General features: G+C 43.7%; 1 protein-coding gene across 2 annotated transcripts in view; it reads right to left on the reverse strand.

The window, feature by feature from the left end:
- The window catches only part of ATP6V1H (ATPase H+ transporting V1 subunit H), a 145,344-nt gene that overhangs the window by 31,482 nt on the left and 94,296 nt on the right, over positions 1-19,566 (reverse strand). For both annotated transcript variants that reach the window (XM_073676728.1, XM_073676727.1), the window contains one exon: positions 17,892-17,993. In XM_073676728.1, the coding sequence (XP_073532829.1) occupies positions 17,892-17,993 (102 nt within the window). The remainder of the gene's footprint in view (positions 1-17,891; positions 17,994-19,566) is intronic.

Genomic DNA, 19,566 nt, shown 5'->3' on the forward strand with positions numbered 1-19,566 from the left:
ATGGCTATTCCGACTTGCCGGTTCACACCTGTTTTTATCTGTAAGCCGGAAGACTCTTTTACAATGTAGCGGATTGAGCCTTGTTCTGACACTCCATAGACTTACATTGTAAGAAGCCATGTCTGGCTCATACACAGAGCCCAGTGTGATCCAGAAAGATGGAACTTCAGTTACGTGAACCAGAAGAGGACCGGAACGGTGCAGGAAACCATGGAAGATGTCGATTGGCGAGTATATTACCACACTTACACAACACATACATTTACAATGGTTTAGGCAATAAAAAGTTTTCTGGGAGTGCTTCTTAAAACAGCACAGATACAAAGGAAAACCACAAAAAAATATTTTAATTTACCAAGATCACCAGAAAATATGATCAGGGAGCGGAGTTAAAATATGCAATTCTAGCTGCTTTACTTCTTGATATTTTATTCTTTAGTTACATTTAGAAACACCAAGGTTACTTACTGGTAGCCGTTTTTTCCTGAACCCATGACAGCACACCTTGAGGGAGGGATCCGCCCCACCAAGGACAGGAAACCGTCTGAAATAAAAGGGCGGTACCTCTCCCTCGCTTCAGTTGGATTACAGAGCATTGAGAGGACCTCCAGAAAAGGTTAGACACATAACCAACATCTAATTATATATATATATTTTTTTTCACCCAAAACGTCAAGTGCTCACCAAGGTGTGAGAAAGACATGGGGGGAAAACTACGGGTGCTGTCATGGGTTCAGGAAAAACCGGCTACCGGTAAGTAACCTTGGTGTTTTCCCCTCACCCATGACAGCACACCTTGAGAGAATTTTGGAGAATATGAGCACCCTAGGGAGGGACCACCACCTAAAGTACCCTTCTCCCAAAGGTGAGGTCAGAGGAGGATAGATCCAACCTATAGTGCTTGTAGAAGGTGGATGGTGCAGACCAAGTAGCAGCTTTACATATCTGGTCAATTGAGACATCTGCTCTCTCTGCCCAGGAGGTCGCTACAGCTCTGGTGGAATGAGCTTTAATACCGTCCGGTGCCGGAACACCTGTAGATATGTAAGCTAGACAAATGGCCTCCCTAAACCACCTAGAAATAGTTCCCTTCCTACTCCCCTGAAAGTCCAGAAACAAGGAGTGGTCCTTCCTTCACTGACTAGTCATGTCTATGTACTGTAGTAAAGCCCTTCTAACATCTAGATTGTGGAATCTAACCTCCCCGGGGTTTTTTGGGTTACTGCAGAATGAGGGAAGCACAATCTCTTGATTACAGTGGAATCTGGAAACTACTTTCGGAAGGTATGCTGGATCTGTACGCAAGACGACCCGGTCATCATGAATTTGTGTGTATGGGGGATCAACAGAAAGGGCCTGCATGTCACTCACCCTACGGGCCGATGTTAGGGCCACTAGGAGAATGGTTTTGAGGGTGAGGAACTTTGGAGAGATAACCTGCAGGGGTTCAAATGGGTCGCCAGAGAGTGCGTTTAAAACCAAATTCAGGTCCCAGGGAGGAACTCTGAGAGCCCGAACTGGCTTAGCTCTTGAACAGGATTTAATGAATCTAGAGACCCACATGTTCCCCACCAGGTTGCAATTATAGAGCGCCCCTAGAGCGGACACCTGAATTTTAAGTGTTCCCGTAGCTAACCCCAGGTCACGTCCCTTCTGTTAAAACTCTAGGACATCTTTAATTGGAGGTTTATCCGACAACGGGGAGTCTATAAAATCCAGGAATTTTCCCCAGATTCTGCTATAAATCTTAGTTGTTATAGGCTTCCTAATAGGGTGGAAACTAAGCCTAGCGAAAACCCCTTATTGCTCAGTAACAACCTCTCAAATTCCAAGCCGCCAGATGGAAACCTTTGGCTTGTGTATGGAACATCGGCCCGTGGATGAGAAGGTCTGGCATGTCCGGCAGGACCCAGGGATCCGACACCGACATTAGGCAAAGCAGGGAGAACCAGGGTCTTTTTGGCCAAAAGGGGGCTATCAGAATTATCCTTGCCCCCTCCTTCCAAATTTTCCTCACAACTGCCGGGATCATTACTATTGATAGAAAAGCGTAGGCCCTCCTGAACTTCCAGGGTATCTGGAGAGCGTCTACAGCATAGGGATTCTCTGTTGGATCTAGTGAACAGAATCTCTCCACCTTCCTGTTCGCCCTGGTGGCGAACAAATCTATGTCCGGTGACCCCCATAGTTGGATAATCTGTTGGATGACTATCGGGTTTAGAGCCCACTCTCCTTGTCTTAAAGTGTGGCGACTGAGGAAATCTGCCTTTGAATTTTCTACCCCCCCCGGATGTAAAGAGCACTGAGGGATGGGAGATGCTGTTCTGCTAGTTGCAGGATTCTGTTTGCCATTACCATAAGGGAGCGTGATCTTGTTCCTCCCTGGTGATTTATAGAAGCTACTGTCGTCCGATTGTGGGACCTGATCTGGACATGGCGACCCTGTATGTGGGGAAGGAAGCCATTCAGGGATTTCTCCACTGCCAAAAGCTCTTTTAGGTTCGATGATGTCCCTACTTCGTGATGTAGCCAGAGCCCCTGAGCCAAGAAATCTGCTAGATGACCCCCCCAGCCGGAGCCACTTGCATCTGTTGTTGTAATTGTATGGTCGACTGGTCTGCACCACTGCAAGCCTGAGGTCAGATTCTCCCTGTTTGTCCACCATGAGAGGGAGTCTACCGTCTCCAAGGAAAGAGATAGTCTTTTTTCTAAATGTTCGTTGAAGGATTTTTGCGCTGACAGGACCTCCCACTGAAGAAGCCTGACATGACCTTGGGCCCATTTGACTGCCGGGAGACAGGAAGTCATGGAGCCCAGTAGGGAAATTGCTCCTCTCAGGAACATCACTGGAGACTTTATGGCCCTTGAGACCAAGCTGATTATTTTGCAAACCTGGTCTTCCGGGAGGAAGCAGGATTGGAGTTGGGAATTTAGGTTCAAGCCCAGAAAGTACTTGAGGGGGATAGTTTTGCTTTTGAATATCTATCAACCATCCTAGCTGATGTAAGGCTGTCCTGACCTCTAACAGTTGAGAGGAACAGTGGTCCTCCGATTTCCCTATTACCAGAAAGTCGTCCAAGTAGGGAACAATCACCATGTTTTTGATTCGTAGAAAAGCTGTCACCTCCGCTATAACCTTTGTAAACACTCTCAGTGCTATCGAGAGTCCAAAAGGTAGGGCAGTAAATTGGAAATGCCTCAATTCCCCTTGGATGAATAGGGCTACCCTTAGGTACTTCTGGTAGTCTGGATGGATTGGGACGTGATAATAGGCATCTTTTAGGTCGATAACTGCCATGAAACAATTGTGGTGTAGGAGTTTTACTGCCGAGTTCACTGATTCCATCTTGAAAGTCTGGTTCTCTATCAGCTGATTTAGACTTTTGAGGTTGATAATGGTCCTTAAGGACCTATTTGGTTTTTTATCACAAATAGGGGGGAATAAAATCCCCTTCCCCATTGTGAATTCAGAACTTCATGAAGGACCTGCTTGTTGACTAAATCTAGCACCTCCGACTCTAGGGCTATCTGCTCCTCCCTGGACTTCCTCCTGGAGGTGATCATGAAGGTTCGGTGAGGGACTTGACTGAAGAATATCTTTAGGCCATGCTTTATGATACTCAACACCCAGGGATTTGAAGTAATGGCTTCCCAAGCTGGGATAACATGGGAAAGTCTTCCCTCGATCTCTAGCCCTGGGTCATTGGGGAGATTTTTTGGTACTGGAGGATGGCCCCCCAAACATGTAACCAGAGTCGTTTTTAGATCTGGGCTCCCATCTTTCCCTTTCTCCAGGAGGGCGACCCTGGTTAAATCTTTTCCTCCGAAAGTAGGACCTTTTTGTGTCCCCCGTGAACCCTGGGAAACCTCTCTTCCTGTCGCCAGCCTTCTCCAAAAGCTCATCCAGTTTTTGGCCAAACAAGAGTTTACCATCACAAGGAAGGGAACATAGTTTATGTTTAGACTGCAGCTCTCCTGGGCAACCCTTGAGCCACAGGGCTCATCTGGCAGCGTTAGATAAGTTAGCAGACCTGGCAGCGAGTTTAACCGAATCTGCTGAGGAGTCGGCAAGGAAAGCGGACGCTGCTTGTAGTAAAGGTAGATTGGAGAGGATTTTATCTCTGGATATCTTTTTATCCTTGAGCTGGTCTTCTAATTGTTGAAGCCACACCATGAGTGACCTAGCGACACAAGTGCCTGCTATAGCTGGTTTCAGGCCCCCTGCCGCCGCTTCCCAGGTGTGACGCAGGAAGGAATCTGCCTTCTTATCTAGAGCATCCTTTAGACTGCCCGAATCTTCCAGAGGTAGGGACGATTTTATGGATGATCGGCCGACAGACCCATCGACTTTAAGAATTTTATCCCAGGACCCAGAGACACTATCCTCAAAGGGGTACCTTCTTTTAGAGGATGAGGGCAACACTCGCGATTTCTCAGGCTTCCTCCATTCCCGGTCTATAAGGGTCTGAATTTTAGGATTCACTGGAAAAGAGCGTCTCTTTTTCCTCCAGGCCTGCGAACATAATGTCTTCCAGGGACCTGGCTGCCTTCTCCTCCCTCAACCCCATGGTAGATCTGACAGCTCTGACCAACTTGTCAGTACCCTCAATAGGGAAACAGGGCCTACCACTGTCTGATGAAGAGGAGGATGATGAATCACTGAGGCATGGATCCTCTGACTGGGAGGATGAATCATAGTCGGAGGATATATCCTTATGGGATCTCTTTTTCCCCTTAAGTAAGCCTTTCAGGGAATCTAGAACCTCTGTAAGGATTACGGACCTCTAATTAGAATCAAAATCCGGGGTGCTCTCCGCTATGGTTTGGTTAATACAGCTAGCACAAAACTGTTTCTGCCAATCTATGGAAAGGGGGACCCTGTGCTTCTGTTTGGCGCTATTCTTATTAGGTTCCTAAGGAATGAAGCACATAATAACTTTCCATTACTATTAAGTGACATTCACGAAGATCACTCACCCCTGAAGTCACAAAAGGGTACCGGATCTGGAGGCTGTGGCGGGACACAAGATGAATCCCTTCTGGATGGCCCTGAAGTGTCCGACACCTTACTTCTCCTGCTGCCGCTACGGTTGCTAGAGCGGCTGTCCGTGTGAGAGGCGTCAGACTACTTCTTCCGCTGGCGTTGTTGAGATGGAGGGGTCAACTGCTGCTGCTCCTGGCTGTCCTGGTCTGCCATAGCTGCTATACCACAAGCACGAGTATAGATATATCTCAAAAAGTCAAGATCACTACTCCCAACACATATAGTACTTTAAACTATTGAAATAAAGTGGATTTATTTTATATGTGTTTATTTAATCTTCCTAAAACTGGGCTTACACAGCCTGAGTTTATTTGTTGATACTAAGCACAAGTATAGGCAGCGTTTGACCAGGACAACCCCCCTCCACCTTAAATAGGGCACATCCGGAACCTCCTCGGGTTCAGGTGTCTTCCCCCCTCCTGACGCCTGCCGGCAAAGGTTGGAAATGCCGGCCGGCAAGCGCTTACAGGGCGCCGCCATGATGGATCTGGGTGCCGCCCCCCGACGTCATCGGGCACGCCTCTCCCAGCGTGCACCGCGCCGTGACGTCAGGCGCGTCACACCCGGAAGACACCGCTCCCGGCGTGCGGCCAGCCAGGAGCCTGCGGCAGGACGAGGACAGCGCAGTGGTCTGCGGGGAGCCGGAGCCCACCTCACCGCCTGCGCACGCTCGGACACGGCTCCAGGGAACCGCGGACGGCGCTTCTGGAACCTGGAACCCGGTGCACAGGCTGGTGCCCGCTCTTCCACACCGGAACAGGCCCAGGTAAGTATGGACATCTTCAGACAGGTTCCCATCAAGGACAGGAAACCAACTGAAGAAAGGGAGAGGTACCGCCCTTTTATTTCAGACGGTTTCCTGTCCTTGGTGGGGCGGATCTCTCTCTCAAGGTGTGCTGTCATGGGTGAGGGGAAAACTGTATGCAGCAAACTGCTCAGCGCCCCCTAGTGGTGGCTGAGGGCAGCCAGAATTGTATATTTTAGCTTTATGGCTATAAAGGGAAATCGACAGTGTGAATTAGAAAAAGTAGATCAGACAGCTATAGAAATATAAACTTTACCCTTAGCCATGAAATTTGGGGTGAAAGCAGGCGCCACTTTTGAAGCATATATTGCAGCATATGTCACCCGTTGCCCTATACCAATATAGTTACTTACCAGGGACAATAATGGACGCAGGAGTCAGAATGCTCTGAAATCTCAATGTAAGAAAAGACCAAGGTAAAACAAAGTATAAAAACTATTTATTTGTTCCCTCGTGGTCTCATTCACTGGAACAATGGATATAAACCGTGGCATTGATGATGGAATGAAAGAACTAAAATATTGTAGCTTTCTAGGAATTTTCATACATATTTTACATGTAGGTCAGAGCGAGCTTTTATTTGTGACTGTACATTGCATTCGCTGATAACAATTGTGTGCACACACGGAAACACAAGGTCGAACGAGTCGTACCTTTATATTCCCTTTCTATGGGTTTAGATTTATTGTTGAAGAAAATAGTATTTTTGACCATTATTTCCAATTCCTCTTATTTTAAATAATGCATGTTGCAAAGATTTTTCTCTTTTATCATAAGGCCGTAGCATATAGAATTGGTAATACTGCATGCCATGTGGATCTTTGTATGGAATCCATATTAGTTGGTTGAGTTTGCTCAGTCAATGGTCATTCTTCAGTCCTTATAGAGGTATGAGCACACATCTGCTCCAAAACCTGCCTGAAAATGCGCTAAATGCCCCAAAATGAACATATGCATTTCTATGTATAAACAACTTCTTCATATGTTCAGTCTTTTGAGCGTCTTTTACGCGTTTCAGGTTTCCAAAGACAGCAAGTGGTTAAAAGAAGTGAGCTGATCAGTCATTGGGTGTTTTAAGCTCTTTAGACGCTCTATATTTTACAATACAAGTCAATAAATAAAAAACACCAAAAGACGCACAAGAGTCTTTTCGCTTAAAAAAAAAACAAAAAAAAAAACGCCAGTGGTTTCTTCATTGTTAAATGCAGTTTAAAAAAAGGAAAAACACCAGTAAAAAGCACCCAAACACACTGGGAAAACTTAAAAAAAAAAAAAAAAAAAAAAAAACACCAGCTGTCACAAGTGTTGAAAAAGCACTCAGAAAACCCATCAAGACCGCGTTTAGGCTATGCTCACATGTTCACGTTTTTGCTGCATTTTTTTTATGCAAATTAAAAGTTGTTTGTTTGTTTGTTACAGTACCACGATTGTTTTTTTGTTTTTCTCAACTGAATTTGACAACTGCTGCGTTTTTTGTTTTTTTTTAATCTGCAGCATATCAATTCTTTCAGTGTTTTTGCAGAGTTTTTTCACTCACAGAAAATGATGAAAAAGTGAAGAAAAACAAAATGGTGTTTTTCATGGCGTTTTCGTAGCGTTTGTGGTGAACACCACTAACTTTATTAAACATGTACTGTAGAGAAATCACACGTGTAATCTGCACCCAAAAAAAAAAAATCGCTGCAAAAGACATGTCAAAATCTCAGCAAAAAAGCTGGAAAAAAAAAAAACGTTATGAGCACACACCCTAGAAGTGTAATTTTCCTCCTCCCTCTTCTAGGGAACAGTATATACAGGATCGGCCGGGACAGAGGAATCTAAGTCTACTGCTGTGTGCAGCTACTGGGACGGATTGACTGCACATTCTCAGCCCATCTGTCTCTTGCCATTGTGGCCACAGCAGGAGAATGATATTCCTTCATAGTAGCCGACTCCGTATACACTATTCCCGGCTTATTACTGCACAAGAATAGAGCCTGCCCGGATGGAGGATTACAGTTGTACACAGCTAGGGCGACAAAAAAATAAAAATAAATAAATAAAGACTGACTAGCTAATGGCTACCTAATATTAGTTACAAAATAAAGAGCCACAAGGCAGGCACAGTATTATTAAGTTTATACAATATATCACAAAAGTGAGTACTCCCCTCACACTTTTGTAAATATTTTATTATATCTTTTGATGGGAGAACACTGAAGATATGACACTTTGATACAATGTAAAGTAGTCAGTGTACAGCTTTTATAATAATATAAATTTGGTGTGCCCTCTAAATAGCTCCACGCACAGCCATTCAAGTCTAAACTACTAGAAACAAAAGTAAGTACACCCCTAAGTGAAAATGGCCAAATTGTGCCCAATCGGCTATTTTCCCTCTCTGGTGTCATGTGACTCATTAGTGTTACAAGGTCTCAGGTGTGAATAGGGAGCAGGTGTGGTAAATTTGGTTTAGGCTATAAGAAGATTGCCAACGCCCTGAAACTGAGCTGTAGCACGGTGGCCAAGACCATATAGTGGTTTAACAAGACAGATTCCACTCAGAACAGGCCTCACCTTTGGTTGACCAAAATAAGTGGAGTACACGTGCTCAGCCTCATACCCAGCGGTTGTCTTTTCAAAATAGACGTATGAGTGCTGCCAGCATTGTTGCAAGTTAGAGGGGTGGTGGGTCAGCCTGTCAGTGCTCAGACTATACGCCGCACACGGCATCAAATTGATACGCATGGCTTTCATCCCAGAAGGAAGCCTCTACTAATGATGATGCACAAGAAATCTTGCAAACAGTTTGCTGAAGACAAGCAGACTAAGGACAAGGATTACTGGAATCATGTCCTGTGGTTTGAGGAGACCAAGATAAACTTATTTGGTTCAGATGGTGTCAAGCTTGTGTGGCGACAACCAGGTGAGGAGTACAAAGACAAGTGTGTCCTGCCTACAGTCAAGCATGGTGGTGGGAAAGTCATGGTTTGGGGCTGCATGAATGCTTCCGGCTGTGGGGAGATTAAGTTCATTGAGGGAACCATGAATGCCAACATGTACTGTGACATACTGAAGAAAAGCATGATCCCCTCCCTTCTGATAACGACCCCAAACACACTTCTAAGACGACCACAGCCTTGCTAAAGAAACTGAGGGTAAAGGTGCTGGACTGGCCAAGCATGTTTCCAGAACTAAACCCTGTTGAGCATCTGTGGGGCATACTCAAATGGAAGGTGAAGTAGCGCAAGATCTCTAACACCCCCCAGCTCCATGATGTCATCATGCAGGAGCGGAAGAGGACTTCAGTGGCAACCTGTGAAGCTCTAGTGACCTCCATGCCCAAGAGCGTTAAGGCAGTGCTTGAAAATAATGGTGGCCAAACAAAATATTGACACTTTGGCAACAATTTGACCATTTTCACTTAGGGGTGTACTCACTTTTGTTGCCAGTGGTTTAGCCATTAATGGCTGCGTGTTGAGTTATTTAGAGGGCACACCAAATTTACACTGCTAAACAAGCTGTATACTGGCTACTTTACATTGTAAAGAACTAAAGTATTTACATAAATGTGAGGGGGTGTACTCACTTTTGTGATATACTGTAAGTAACATCCTTATAATAAAACAAATATCTTAACGCATTATTATTACTTTAAAAAAGGGGAAAAAATTCTATTTTCTTCAAAAATAAATATGATGGTGACACAACCCCTTTAAGTAAGGTAGAGCAGAATCACATACAGCCTATGTACATTTTCTGATGTGCATTAAATCCTCTATAGCCATGGATTTCATTCTGTATTACTGTATTACACATAGCACCGATCGAAGAGTCATGCTTGTCTTTAGATATTTGGATTTGAGTGGAAGCAGATTAAGGTTCTCTAAGAAAAGCAGATAAATTGCTGCAGCACGCACTGATTGATGATATAGCAAAATTGATCCAGGCTCGTTTACCATCATTTATGTGTTACAATTATCTTCAGGTGTTATCCTGTCCAGACAGCGAGACCCTATTCAAGCAAGTAGAAGAAAAGGTCCAGCAAGTCCAAGAGGTGCTCATATTTCCAAATTTACTACTGCCATTTTACTAAAAAAACTTCACTAAGTTCCTATTTTAACTATATTGTTAGAGAAAAATGTTCACTATTTAAGATTTCAATTAAACTTGCTCCCTGATTTTTCATATTTAGCAGGCACTTTCATTCCCTGCAGATTAGGGGGGCTCCAGATCCAGCAGATCCAGAGACCCTACACTAATTGCATAATAGCTCCTTGAGAAGTGCACAGCTCAGGAGACAGGAGCGCACAGACTCTGAGTGTGCGCACACAGACCCCAGTAGGGATTCAATAGAAATCATAAGCTACGAAGCCTCCGCAGTCTTCTGAATCCTTGCACCGCTGGGTGTGAGCACTCAGACAGGATCCATGCTCTCCTGTCTACTGAGCAGTGCACTTTTCAAGGGTCTATTGCACCATCAGTGGGGGGGGGGGTCTTAGGACCTGGAACAGTGCCTGCTAAATACGAAAAATCAGTAAGAAAGTTTAGGTATTCTTTACACATATTTATAGAATTTTAGCACTGGGGAAAGATACATTTTAAGCAGAGAAATCTGACCTACCATTACTTTGTCAGCTGTGGAGAGAACTTCTAGTAATATATTTTTCAAGGGAATCTGTCAGCAGGTCTCCCTCCCCCTCCCAAACTATTTATATGAGCATGTAGCTCTTCTAAGACAAGTCCAGCAATATCTTTACATGGCCAGTCTGTTCCTCCATTACTGAGAAATCAGTGTTTCAGTTGATATGTAAATGAGGCTGAAAGACTATTTGTAGATGTGAAGCCTCTGTCACTCCAGCTCTATTCCTCTCCCAGCGCTGCCTCCTCCTGCTTGACTGATGGCTCTTTCTGAAATCCCACAGTATAGAGCCAGTCAAGCAGGAGAAGGCAGCACTAGGCAGGGAATAGAGCTGGAGTGACAGAGGCTTCACATCTACATATAGTTCTTCAGACTCATTTACATATCAACTGAAACTCGGATTTCTCACTAAAGGGAGAAACTAACTGGCCATGTAAAGGTACTGTTGGACTTGTCTTTGAAAGAGCTACATGCACATATAAATAACTTGTGAAAAAGTACTCAACCTGGGGGTGGTAATAACCCAATACTGTTTTTATAATGAAGTTGTTGGTTGTTTTTTTCTTTTTGTTTGTTTTTTTGCAAAAAATATAAATTACTGCAAGATGTTGTTGGCAAATTAAATCAGAATACTTCTTCAGATTCTGTATACAAAATAGCAGTGCTGCTACAAAGAGTCCTTAGGTAACCATAGAGACAGTATGGTACGAAGAGGTGGATAGATTGGAGACCTTGGAGATATTGTTCGGGAACATATGTAAGGCTATGAGCCCACAATGCAGAATTGAAGCAGAAAATTTCCGCAGCGCTTCTGCATGCCCTTGACAGTAAAAACGCTTGCGGATTTTACACGCGTTTTTTAAGCGTTTTTACATGCGGATTTGACTTGCGTTTTTCAAATGCATTGAGTGGTCAAATCCGCATGCGGAAACGCACAAATAATGGACATGCTGCGGATTTTTCCGTACAGAAAATCCGCTGCGGAAAACAGAACATGTGGATTTTCATTGGGGACAATGAGGCACGGATTACCAATTTATTGTTAAAGCGTTTGCACTGCGGAAAATCCGCATAAAAAAACGCATAATTGGGAACGCAGCCGGAAGGTAGTGATGGTTAAGAAATCAAGGATATGACTAAACAGCTAAAATTTATTTATATATATATATATATATATTATAGTGGAATATTAGATGTTTTGTCTCATAACCACTGCAGACTCACCATGTTGCCACAGGCCCTTAATATTATAAAGTCAGACTTCTCCACCTGGTGTTTCTTCTCCCCCCCAACGCATGCAGTCTTAGGGCTCGCTCCCACTTGTGATTAAAGGGAATCTGTCACCACTTTGGAGTTATCAGACCTCCATTATGGCCATACACGGTAGAGAAAAGAAAATCTATACATACCTGTATGGCCCATAGTAGAGGTCTGATTGCAGAGAAAAGCGCTTTAAATTGAACGAATGCAATCAGATTAAAAATCGGATTGCATTCGTACCAATTTAATCCTATGCTTGTTTTCTAAGTGGCGTTTTTTTTTTCCTGCTCCAATTGGACGAAAAAAAAACACAGCATGCTGCGACTGCATGCGGAATTCGAATCGCACGCACCCATAGAAGTCTTTGGGAAACTAATTTTTCCGTCTCCTCCACAGCTGTGCTGCGATTGTCTCATGCGAGAGGATCGGAGCACAGAGCAGGAGCCGAGTGTCGTTAGCATATCTCATCCCATGCTCTTGCATCGGATGTGATACGCTAGTGAGACCCCGGCCTTACATATGGGGGGCCGAGACTGCAGCAGCATTTCTTCCTCCCCATTTCCTGTTTTACATTTCTGGTAAAGGAAAAGGATTTCAATATTTCCAGGATCGATGTAAATACTTATGCCCAAACATGATAAAAGTATTCTCGGAGTGATACCTTTATTGGCTAACCAGAAAAAATATATTTGCAAGATTTCAGAGCACAGAGGCTCCTTCTTAAGGCAGGTTTACAAATTAATTAATAAGACAAGAGCACAACATTTAAGAGATGTTACAACAGGACATTTGTTCATGAGGTGGAAGGGGTGATGCCTCCTAAAGATAAGCCAAGGTAATCAAATTAGAGCTTTTGAAATGGAGAGGCGGTAGGAATGTTCCATTAGTTATCTGGAGTCTGTCTGGTGGTGGTGTGAATTATGTCTATGTATTGAGGCATAAATCCAGGTGTTAAATTGAGTCCTATTATCAAAGAATTGAACATTCTTATCAGGTGGAAATCCCAAATTCTTCTCTCTCTGTAGTCCTTAAAATGACCTTTTAGTATTAAGACTTTTAAATCTGTCATACAGTGTCCCGGGCCAGAGAAATGTTTTCCCACAGGCGTGTCCAGTTCATTCCTGATTGTGTGTCTGTGTAGATTCATTCTCGTTTGCAGTTTTTGCATGGTTTCTCCAATATAGACACCTCCAGGGCACCTGGTACATTGTATCATGTCACCACATCGGAGGATGTACATGAAAAGACATCCATGATTTTGTAGTCCTGATTTGTGTTCGGTATGCAGACTGTATTTGTTGGTAATACGTGGGTACAAGTTTTGCAGTTTGTATTGTTACATGGGAATGTGCCCGTCACTGATGGTGATGAGAGGACACTTCTTACAAGGATATTCCTTAAATTAGGGGACTGTTTGTAGGAGAGAAGTGTTAGTTCTGGGAATATTTAATTAATTTGTAATCCTGCCTGAAGAAGGAGCCCCTGTGCTCTGAAGCTTGCATATATATATATTTTTTCTGGTTAGCCAATAAAGGCATCACTCCAAGAATACTTTTGTCATTTTTGGGCATAAATGTATTTACGTAGATTTTTCTGGCTAATACGGTACCAGAATATATTTTTTTTTATTGTACATCATGATAATATTTCCAGGAAAAACTACAAAGACAGACTACTGGAATGTAAAGTAAATTACAGTCTGATCATGCCCAAGTACCTAGTGGGAGAAACCAGAGAGGAGAACCTCTGTGCACCTCTGCTGATTGATAGTTCGGACCAGCGGCATGGTCCCACAGCTGGTCTAAGCTCTCCCATGCTGCCAGCATAGGCAGCTTTGCTTCTGCAGCAACAGAGGAGCACAGGGGGACTGAAGCTGGCTAGATCCAGCAATCTGGCCAGCTACGGACCACCACTTGAAAGCTCTAGAGGGAAGGCCTTGGCTAGGGAACCAGCCACCTCTGAGAGATGGCAGGTAACCTTGGCAATGAGTACTACATTATACAATTAAAAATCCCTCTATTCTTGGGAACAGATGGGCAAATTACAAAGTTTTTTTTTTTTTACAAGCAGTTTACAATTTTAGCCATTTAACAAGATGAGAGAACCCCTTTCAGTGTGGATAATGCAGTCAGCGTAGGGTGAACCTCAGGGTCGGTACTTTTGTCCTCTCAGTAAAATGCATTTAGTTATCCTGTTAGCGCAAACAATGGCTGGCTTGCTATTTTATGTGAAGCGGATATGACTGTGTATTACCCATGTATATGGCAAATGAATATAACCGCAATAAGTTACTGAGGCTCCCTGAAAACTATATTTATTTGCCCTAGAGGTGATGCATTAATTTAAAAAAAAATTTAATTATTAATTTTGCTGAACCTTCGAGAGTCAGCAAAAGGTTGAAAAAAAACCTATTACCTCATTGCTCGCCTCTTTGGCCACCTCCGTTGCTCATGTTCCCCTGTACGGTCCTCAGCGCCTTTTCCTACTGTCACCCTATGCTGAAAAACTGGGCCTCTTGACGATAGGCCAGAACTTATGGATGAGACTATGCGCCGTCACGCCACGACCTCACAACGTGCATGCGTAGGGACAACCCAGGACGTCTCTGCGCATGCGTGTTGGAAGGTCATGGCGACCCTGCAATGTACAGTATAGGTCATGGCTTCCCTACGCATGTTTATTCAAAGACCTTGGCTGTAGCTGGACCAGATCCCAATTTTTACTTGCACATAACTATTTTTACATTCTAAGCAGAAAACACAGTATACGGTATATGTGACTGAAGAAGACAAACATAGCTGACAATACACCTATAGTCGTACTCTAAAGTGACTGGCCGAATCACACAATACCAGCAGTTAAAGGACAGGGAAACCTCTCCAAAAAACACCACTCTGAGAAGATCCCCTATGTAAACTACACTTTTCTATTACGGACTTGCAATTATCCTATATTTTGTATATACAGGCCTCTATCAGAACACTCCTGTATATCACCATATAGTGCAGTAACTTTGGGGACCTCATATTGTATTTTGTGATATTGTATTTTTACTTGCGAGTGACTGAAGATGAGATGTGTGACAGATATGTAAAGGGTTAACAATAGGACATCATGGAGAAGCAGCAATTGTTTCTATCACACTCAGAAGAAACAATGTGACAGAAAATGAAGAAGATTATACTTTATTGTCAATGCTTTTACAATAGGGACGTGAACAATGGGAAAATCAGCAGGTGCGGAAAGCGGCTGAATGGCGCAGAAGTGGGAAAAGATGATGACTTTTATTTTAAAGACTGGCTTAACCTTGACAAACAGCCTCTTTCTATTCTGTGCACTTAGAGCAGGAGAGGAGGTGCTCAACAGAACGGGAATTTAGGATTCAGATCAGAAAATAAATGGCATCAAGAGAAAGAGTTTCTGGCTTGTCTCATGCTGCAGAGATGTAACCGATCGGAGCAGAGAGCAGAAATCATTATCTTAAAGGGGTAATAATGTGCCTTATAGCAAGTACATGTGACAATGGTTTTTAAAAGGAAGGGTCCACTACTAATTGCAGTTCAAATAGGAGAACAATAAGGCCATGTTCACAAGTCCTGTAGTGATCAGTTAGAACGGATCCAGCAGCAATCCGATGGCAAAAAAGTTCTGCAGACACTATTTTTTAGTCCGTTTCTAAATAACTGATCTCTGCTGGATCCGTTTTTTTTTTTTTAACGTTGAAGTCTATGGAAAGCGGATCCGTTAATCAGCCATCCGTTTTTCTTTCATTTGTAACAGATCCATATTTTACTAACTGGATCAAGTAAGCAACGGATCCGTTACAAATGAAAGAAAAACGGATGGCTGATTAACGGATCCGCTTTCCATAGACTTCAACGTTAAAAAAAACAGATACAGCAGAGATCAGTTATTTAGAAACGGACTAAAAAATTGTATCTGCAGAACTTTTTTGCCATCGGATTGCTGCTGGATCCGTTCTAACTGATCACTACTGGACATGTGAACATGGCCTAAGAAAGCTGCTCATGCTTGTGCATGGCTCTCTCATTGTAAATGTAAGGGCGGGATAGGAAAAAAAATAATGCATGGTGGTGGGGTGTGGGGGGTTCACTCCAAATAAATGACAATCAAAATTACATGTAAAAGAATGAAAGCGTATGATTTAAGCTGTGCATTGAGTGGGATTCAGAATTTACAGAAAATGATGCACATTACATTCTAGCTTCCCACAGCTGCCACTAGAGGGAGTGCTGGAACTAAAAGCATACAGTTAAACATTAACCCCTACCTGACATGGGATGTACATGCACATCCCACACCAAGTGTGTGCGTCTGCGTGCGTGTGTGTGTGTGTGCGCGTGAGTGCGTGCGTGCGTGCGGAGGGCTCAGGAGCCGGCAAACCCTGCTGATAACCCCTTAAATGCCGCTGTCAGTATATGACATCAGCATTTAAGGTATGCAATCGCACTGACATGCTGTTTTGGGTGCCCATCGCCCTGCCCTCCCCAATGATGGAGGCAGTCGTACAGCACTGAGAAATCTAAGGCTGTGTGCCCACTATGCGTTTTTTAAGCGTTTCCGCAGCGGCAATTCCGCTGCAGAAACGCTTAAAAAACGCTTGGTAGAAGGTCTGCAATGTTCCCCAATGATAAACTGCATGTGCTGTGCACATGCTACGGAAATTTCCGCTGCGGATTATCATTGCGGAAAAATCCGCAGCGCTATCAATTATTTTGCGTAATTTAGCCGCCATTGACTTGCATTGGATCGCTTAATATCCGCATGACTACATGTGCACATGCGGATATTAAGAGATTCAATGTGCAGATGGTACATGGGTCTGGAAAAGAGGAGACTCTCATCCAGACCCAGGTACCATAGAACCTGTAAAAAAAAAAAAAGAAAAAAAGAATTAAAATAAAAAATATACATTATACTTACCTTCTGATGGCCCCCGGTCTCCATAGTGATGCGTCCTGGCTCCCCGGCAGCTCGCGATGGTCTAAAAGGACCTTTCATGACGTCATTTAGTCATGTGACGGGTCACGCGACCGCTGATGTTGGCGGTCGCGTGACCTGTCACATGACTAAATGAAATCATGGAAGGTCCTTTTACACAACCATACGACACTGGGAAGACCGGACGCATCGGATAAGGAGACCGGGGGCCATCGAAAGGTGAATATATGTTTTTTTTTTACCATTTTTATTCTTTTTTTTATTTAACTAACTTGGTCACACTATATAAAATCCATGCCGTTTGCATGGATTTATATAGTGTGACCAAGTTGTCAAGCACTTTCCAAGTGATGCTAAAATCTCTTGAAAAGTGCTTGACAATCAGCATGCGGAAATGCATGGGAAGAACGCTTCTCATCCGCATGTCCCTGGCAGGAAAAACCCATGTACAATCCGCATTTACAATCCGCATGCGTTTTTTTCTGCCAGGGAGATGCAGAAACGCTCAGGAAAAATCCGGAGCATTTCTGCATCATGGGCACATAGCCTAATAAATGAACGACTGTGGACAGCAAATAGGAGCTTTCCCCACTTAGGACATTATAAGCCAGAACAGGGAAAACTTGGTAAGAGGCTTTAGTTTTGGGAGGTCTTTAGGAGTGTTTCTATTACAGGGTAGATCATTCATTTCAATGGGTGCCATGTAATCTCACATTTCACCCTATAGTAGCTGCACCCTCCCCTGACAAAAATCGGTTGTTTTCTGGAAGGCAGCATTTAAAAATCAAAAGTAGAGCCTAACGCTACACATTGTGCACATATGCCAACGAAGGATGACAAAATTATTTTTATTTGTGGGGGAGATGGGGTGGAGGGACAATGGTGGGGATCTTAGTTCAGGGATTTCCCCAGATCACCATCTATCTTCCAGAGATCTCTGATAAGATATCATAGGAAAAGAAATATGTAAAGATTATAAACCATAATATTGCAATTTATATTACACATGAATAAGTATTTTTTTTAAATAAATCTAAATCTTTTATCTTTTGCCCATTAGTAAGCCCTTATAGGACAATATTTCCCAGAAGTTCCATTATTCCTACCATGAAAAATCTCACCGATTCTGAATAGTATTTATGTGATTGTATAAAGTCTAGGAAGAAAATAAAAAACATCAGACAATACAACACACTTGCCTCTTTCCTCTTGGGTAATGCCGTACGTACTCTCCGACATCATGGGCGGCCACGGCAAGGACTTGTGGATCATCGGAGACTTCCAGAAGTTTCGTTAGGATCCTACAAAATGATTAGTAAAATGAGAGGCCAATTAAAGAAGGTTTCACAATAAGTAAAATTCTTGGCACTTGATCTTTGAGGCAGACATTCATCAGGTCGATGTTTACTGGACTTCAAATATTCTTTTTTTGAGAAAAGAAACAATTTTTGGTTCATGATGGGATTTACAAAATATGAAACGCTCATATGACAATCAGATGATAACTGCATTTTGATGACTCATGTAGATATGCCTGTACTTTAAGTAGAGAGGAGAATTATCAGCTCTCTGTCCGGATTGTGATCTGCAGGGGTCCCAGGTGCCACAGCAGCAGTTACCGGCTGAAAAACACTGAAAAATGGTTTTCCTTTACCAATTTACTACAAGATATTTAGTTCTACTTGGTTGGTCATAAATAGGTTTATAGTTATTTTTTTTCTATGATGTGTATTTCACCAAAAAGTATCTTCCGCATGGTATCCGTAGGATGGCATCTGCCGCATGGTACCAGTAGGAAAGCGTCTGCCGCATGGTACCCGTAGGAAAGAGTCTGCCGCATGGTACCCGTAGAAAAGCGTCTGCCACATGGTATGTGTAAAAAAGCGTCTGCCACATGGTATGCGTACGAAAGAGTGTATACATAGGAAAGTGTATATATAGGAAAGAGTGTACACCACATGGACTACATCGGAAAGTGCAGTCCGCTGTGCTTTTCCATACATTTAAACCAATGGTATGCAGCTGCATATTGGCTAGTCAGAGACAAAAAGAACCCACGTTTAGCCTCCGACTGGTAAATTGTGGTTTATGGAAACAATAAAGTATAAAGCCTGTCAAACACATTAGACTAACGTCAACACAAAAGTTCAGCTAACACGCTAAAGTGTATGGAGGTGCGACCAGCTGATCATTGAGGAAGATGTTGCATGACATATTTAAGACGGCCGATTACCTTGTTCTCCTACAGATAAGCCCCAGGCAGAACCGTCTGGTGGCGGCTTAAGGCCCCGTCACACTTAGCGACGCTGCAACGATCCCGACAACGATACGACCTGTCAGGGATCGTTGCTGCGTCGCTATGTGGTCGCTGGTGAGCTGTCAAACAGGCAGGCTCACCAACGATCAGGGGAGCAGCGACATCGTGGAAAGAATCTTTCCACGATGTCCTGCTCCTGGAGCAGGCTGGTAACCATGATAAACAGCGGGTTACTAGGGGCACACGCGCACCTAGTAACCCGTTGTTTATCATGGCTACCACTCTGCTACAGTGAGCGGGAGGTTACCGCTCACTTTAGCAGGCTCGTAACCATGATAAACAGCAGGTTACTAGGTGCGCGTGTGCCCCTAGTAACACGATGTTTATCATAGTTACCAGCCTGACTGCTGCTCCCGCTGGTCACACGCAGCGATGTGTGCTGACCAGCGGGAGGGCAACGACCAAAAAAAGGTCCAGGACATTCTGCAGCGATCAGCGACCTCACAGCAGGGGCCTGATCGTTGCAAAGTGTCACACATAGCGACATCGCTGGTGAGGTCGCTGTTGCGTCACCAAAACCGTGACAGCAGCGATCTCGCTAGCGATCTCGCTATGTG

Source organism: Phyllobates terribilis, unplaced genomic scaffold (genome assembly GCF_046119375.1).
Source record: "Phyllobates terribilis strain yellow unplaced genomic scaffold, ASM4611937v1 Scaffold_4__5_contigs__length_816908805, whole genome shotgun sequence".
NCBI lineage: Eukaryota > Metazoa > Chordata > Amphibia > Anura > Dendrobatidae > Phyllobates > Phyllobates terribilis.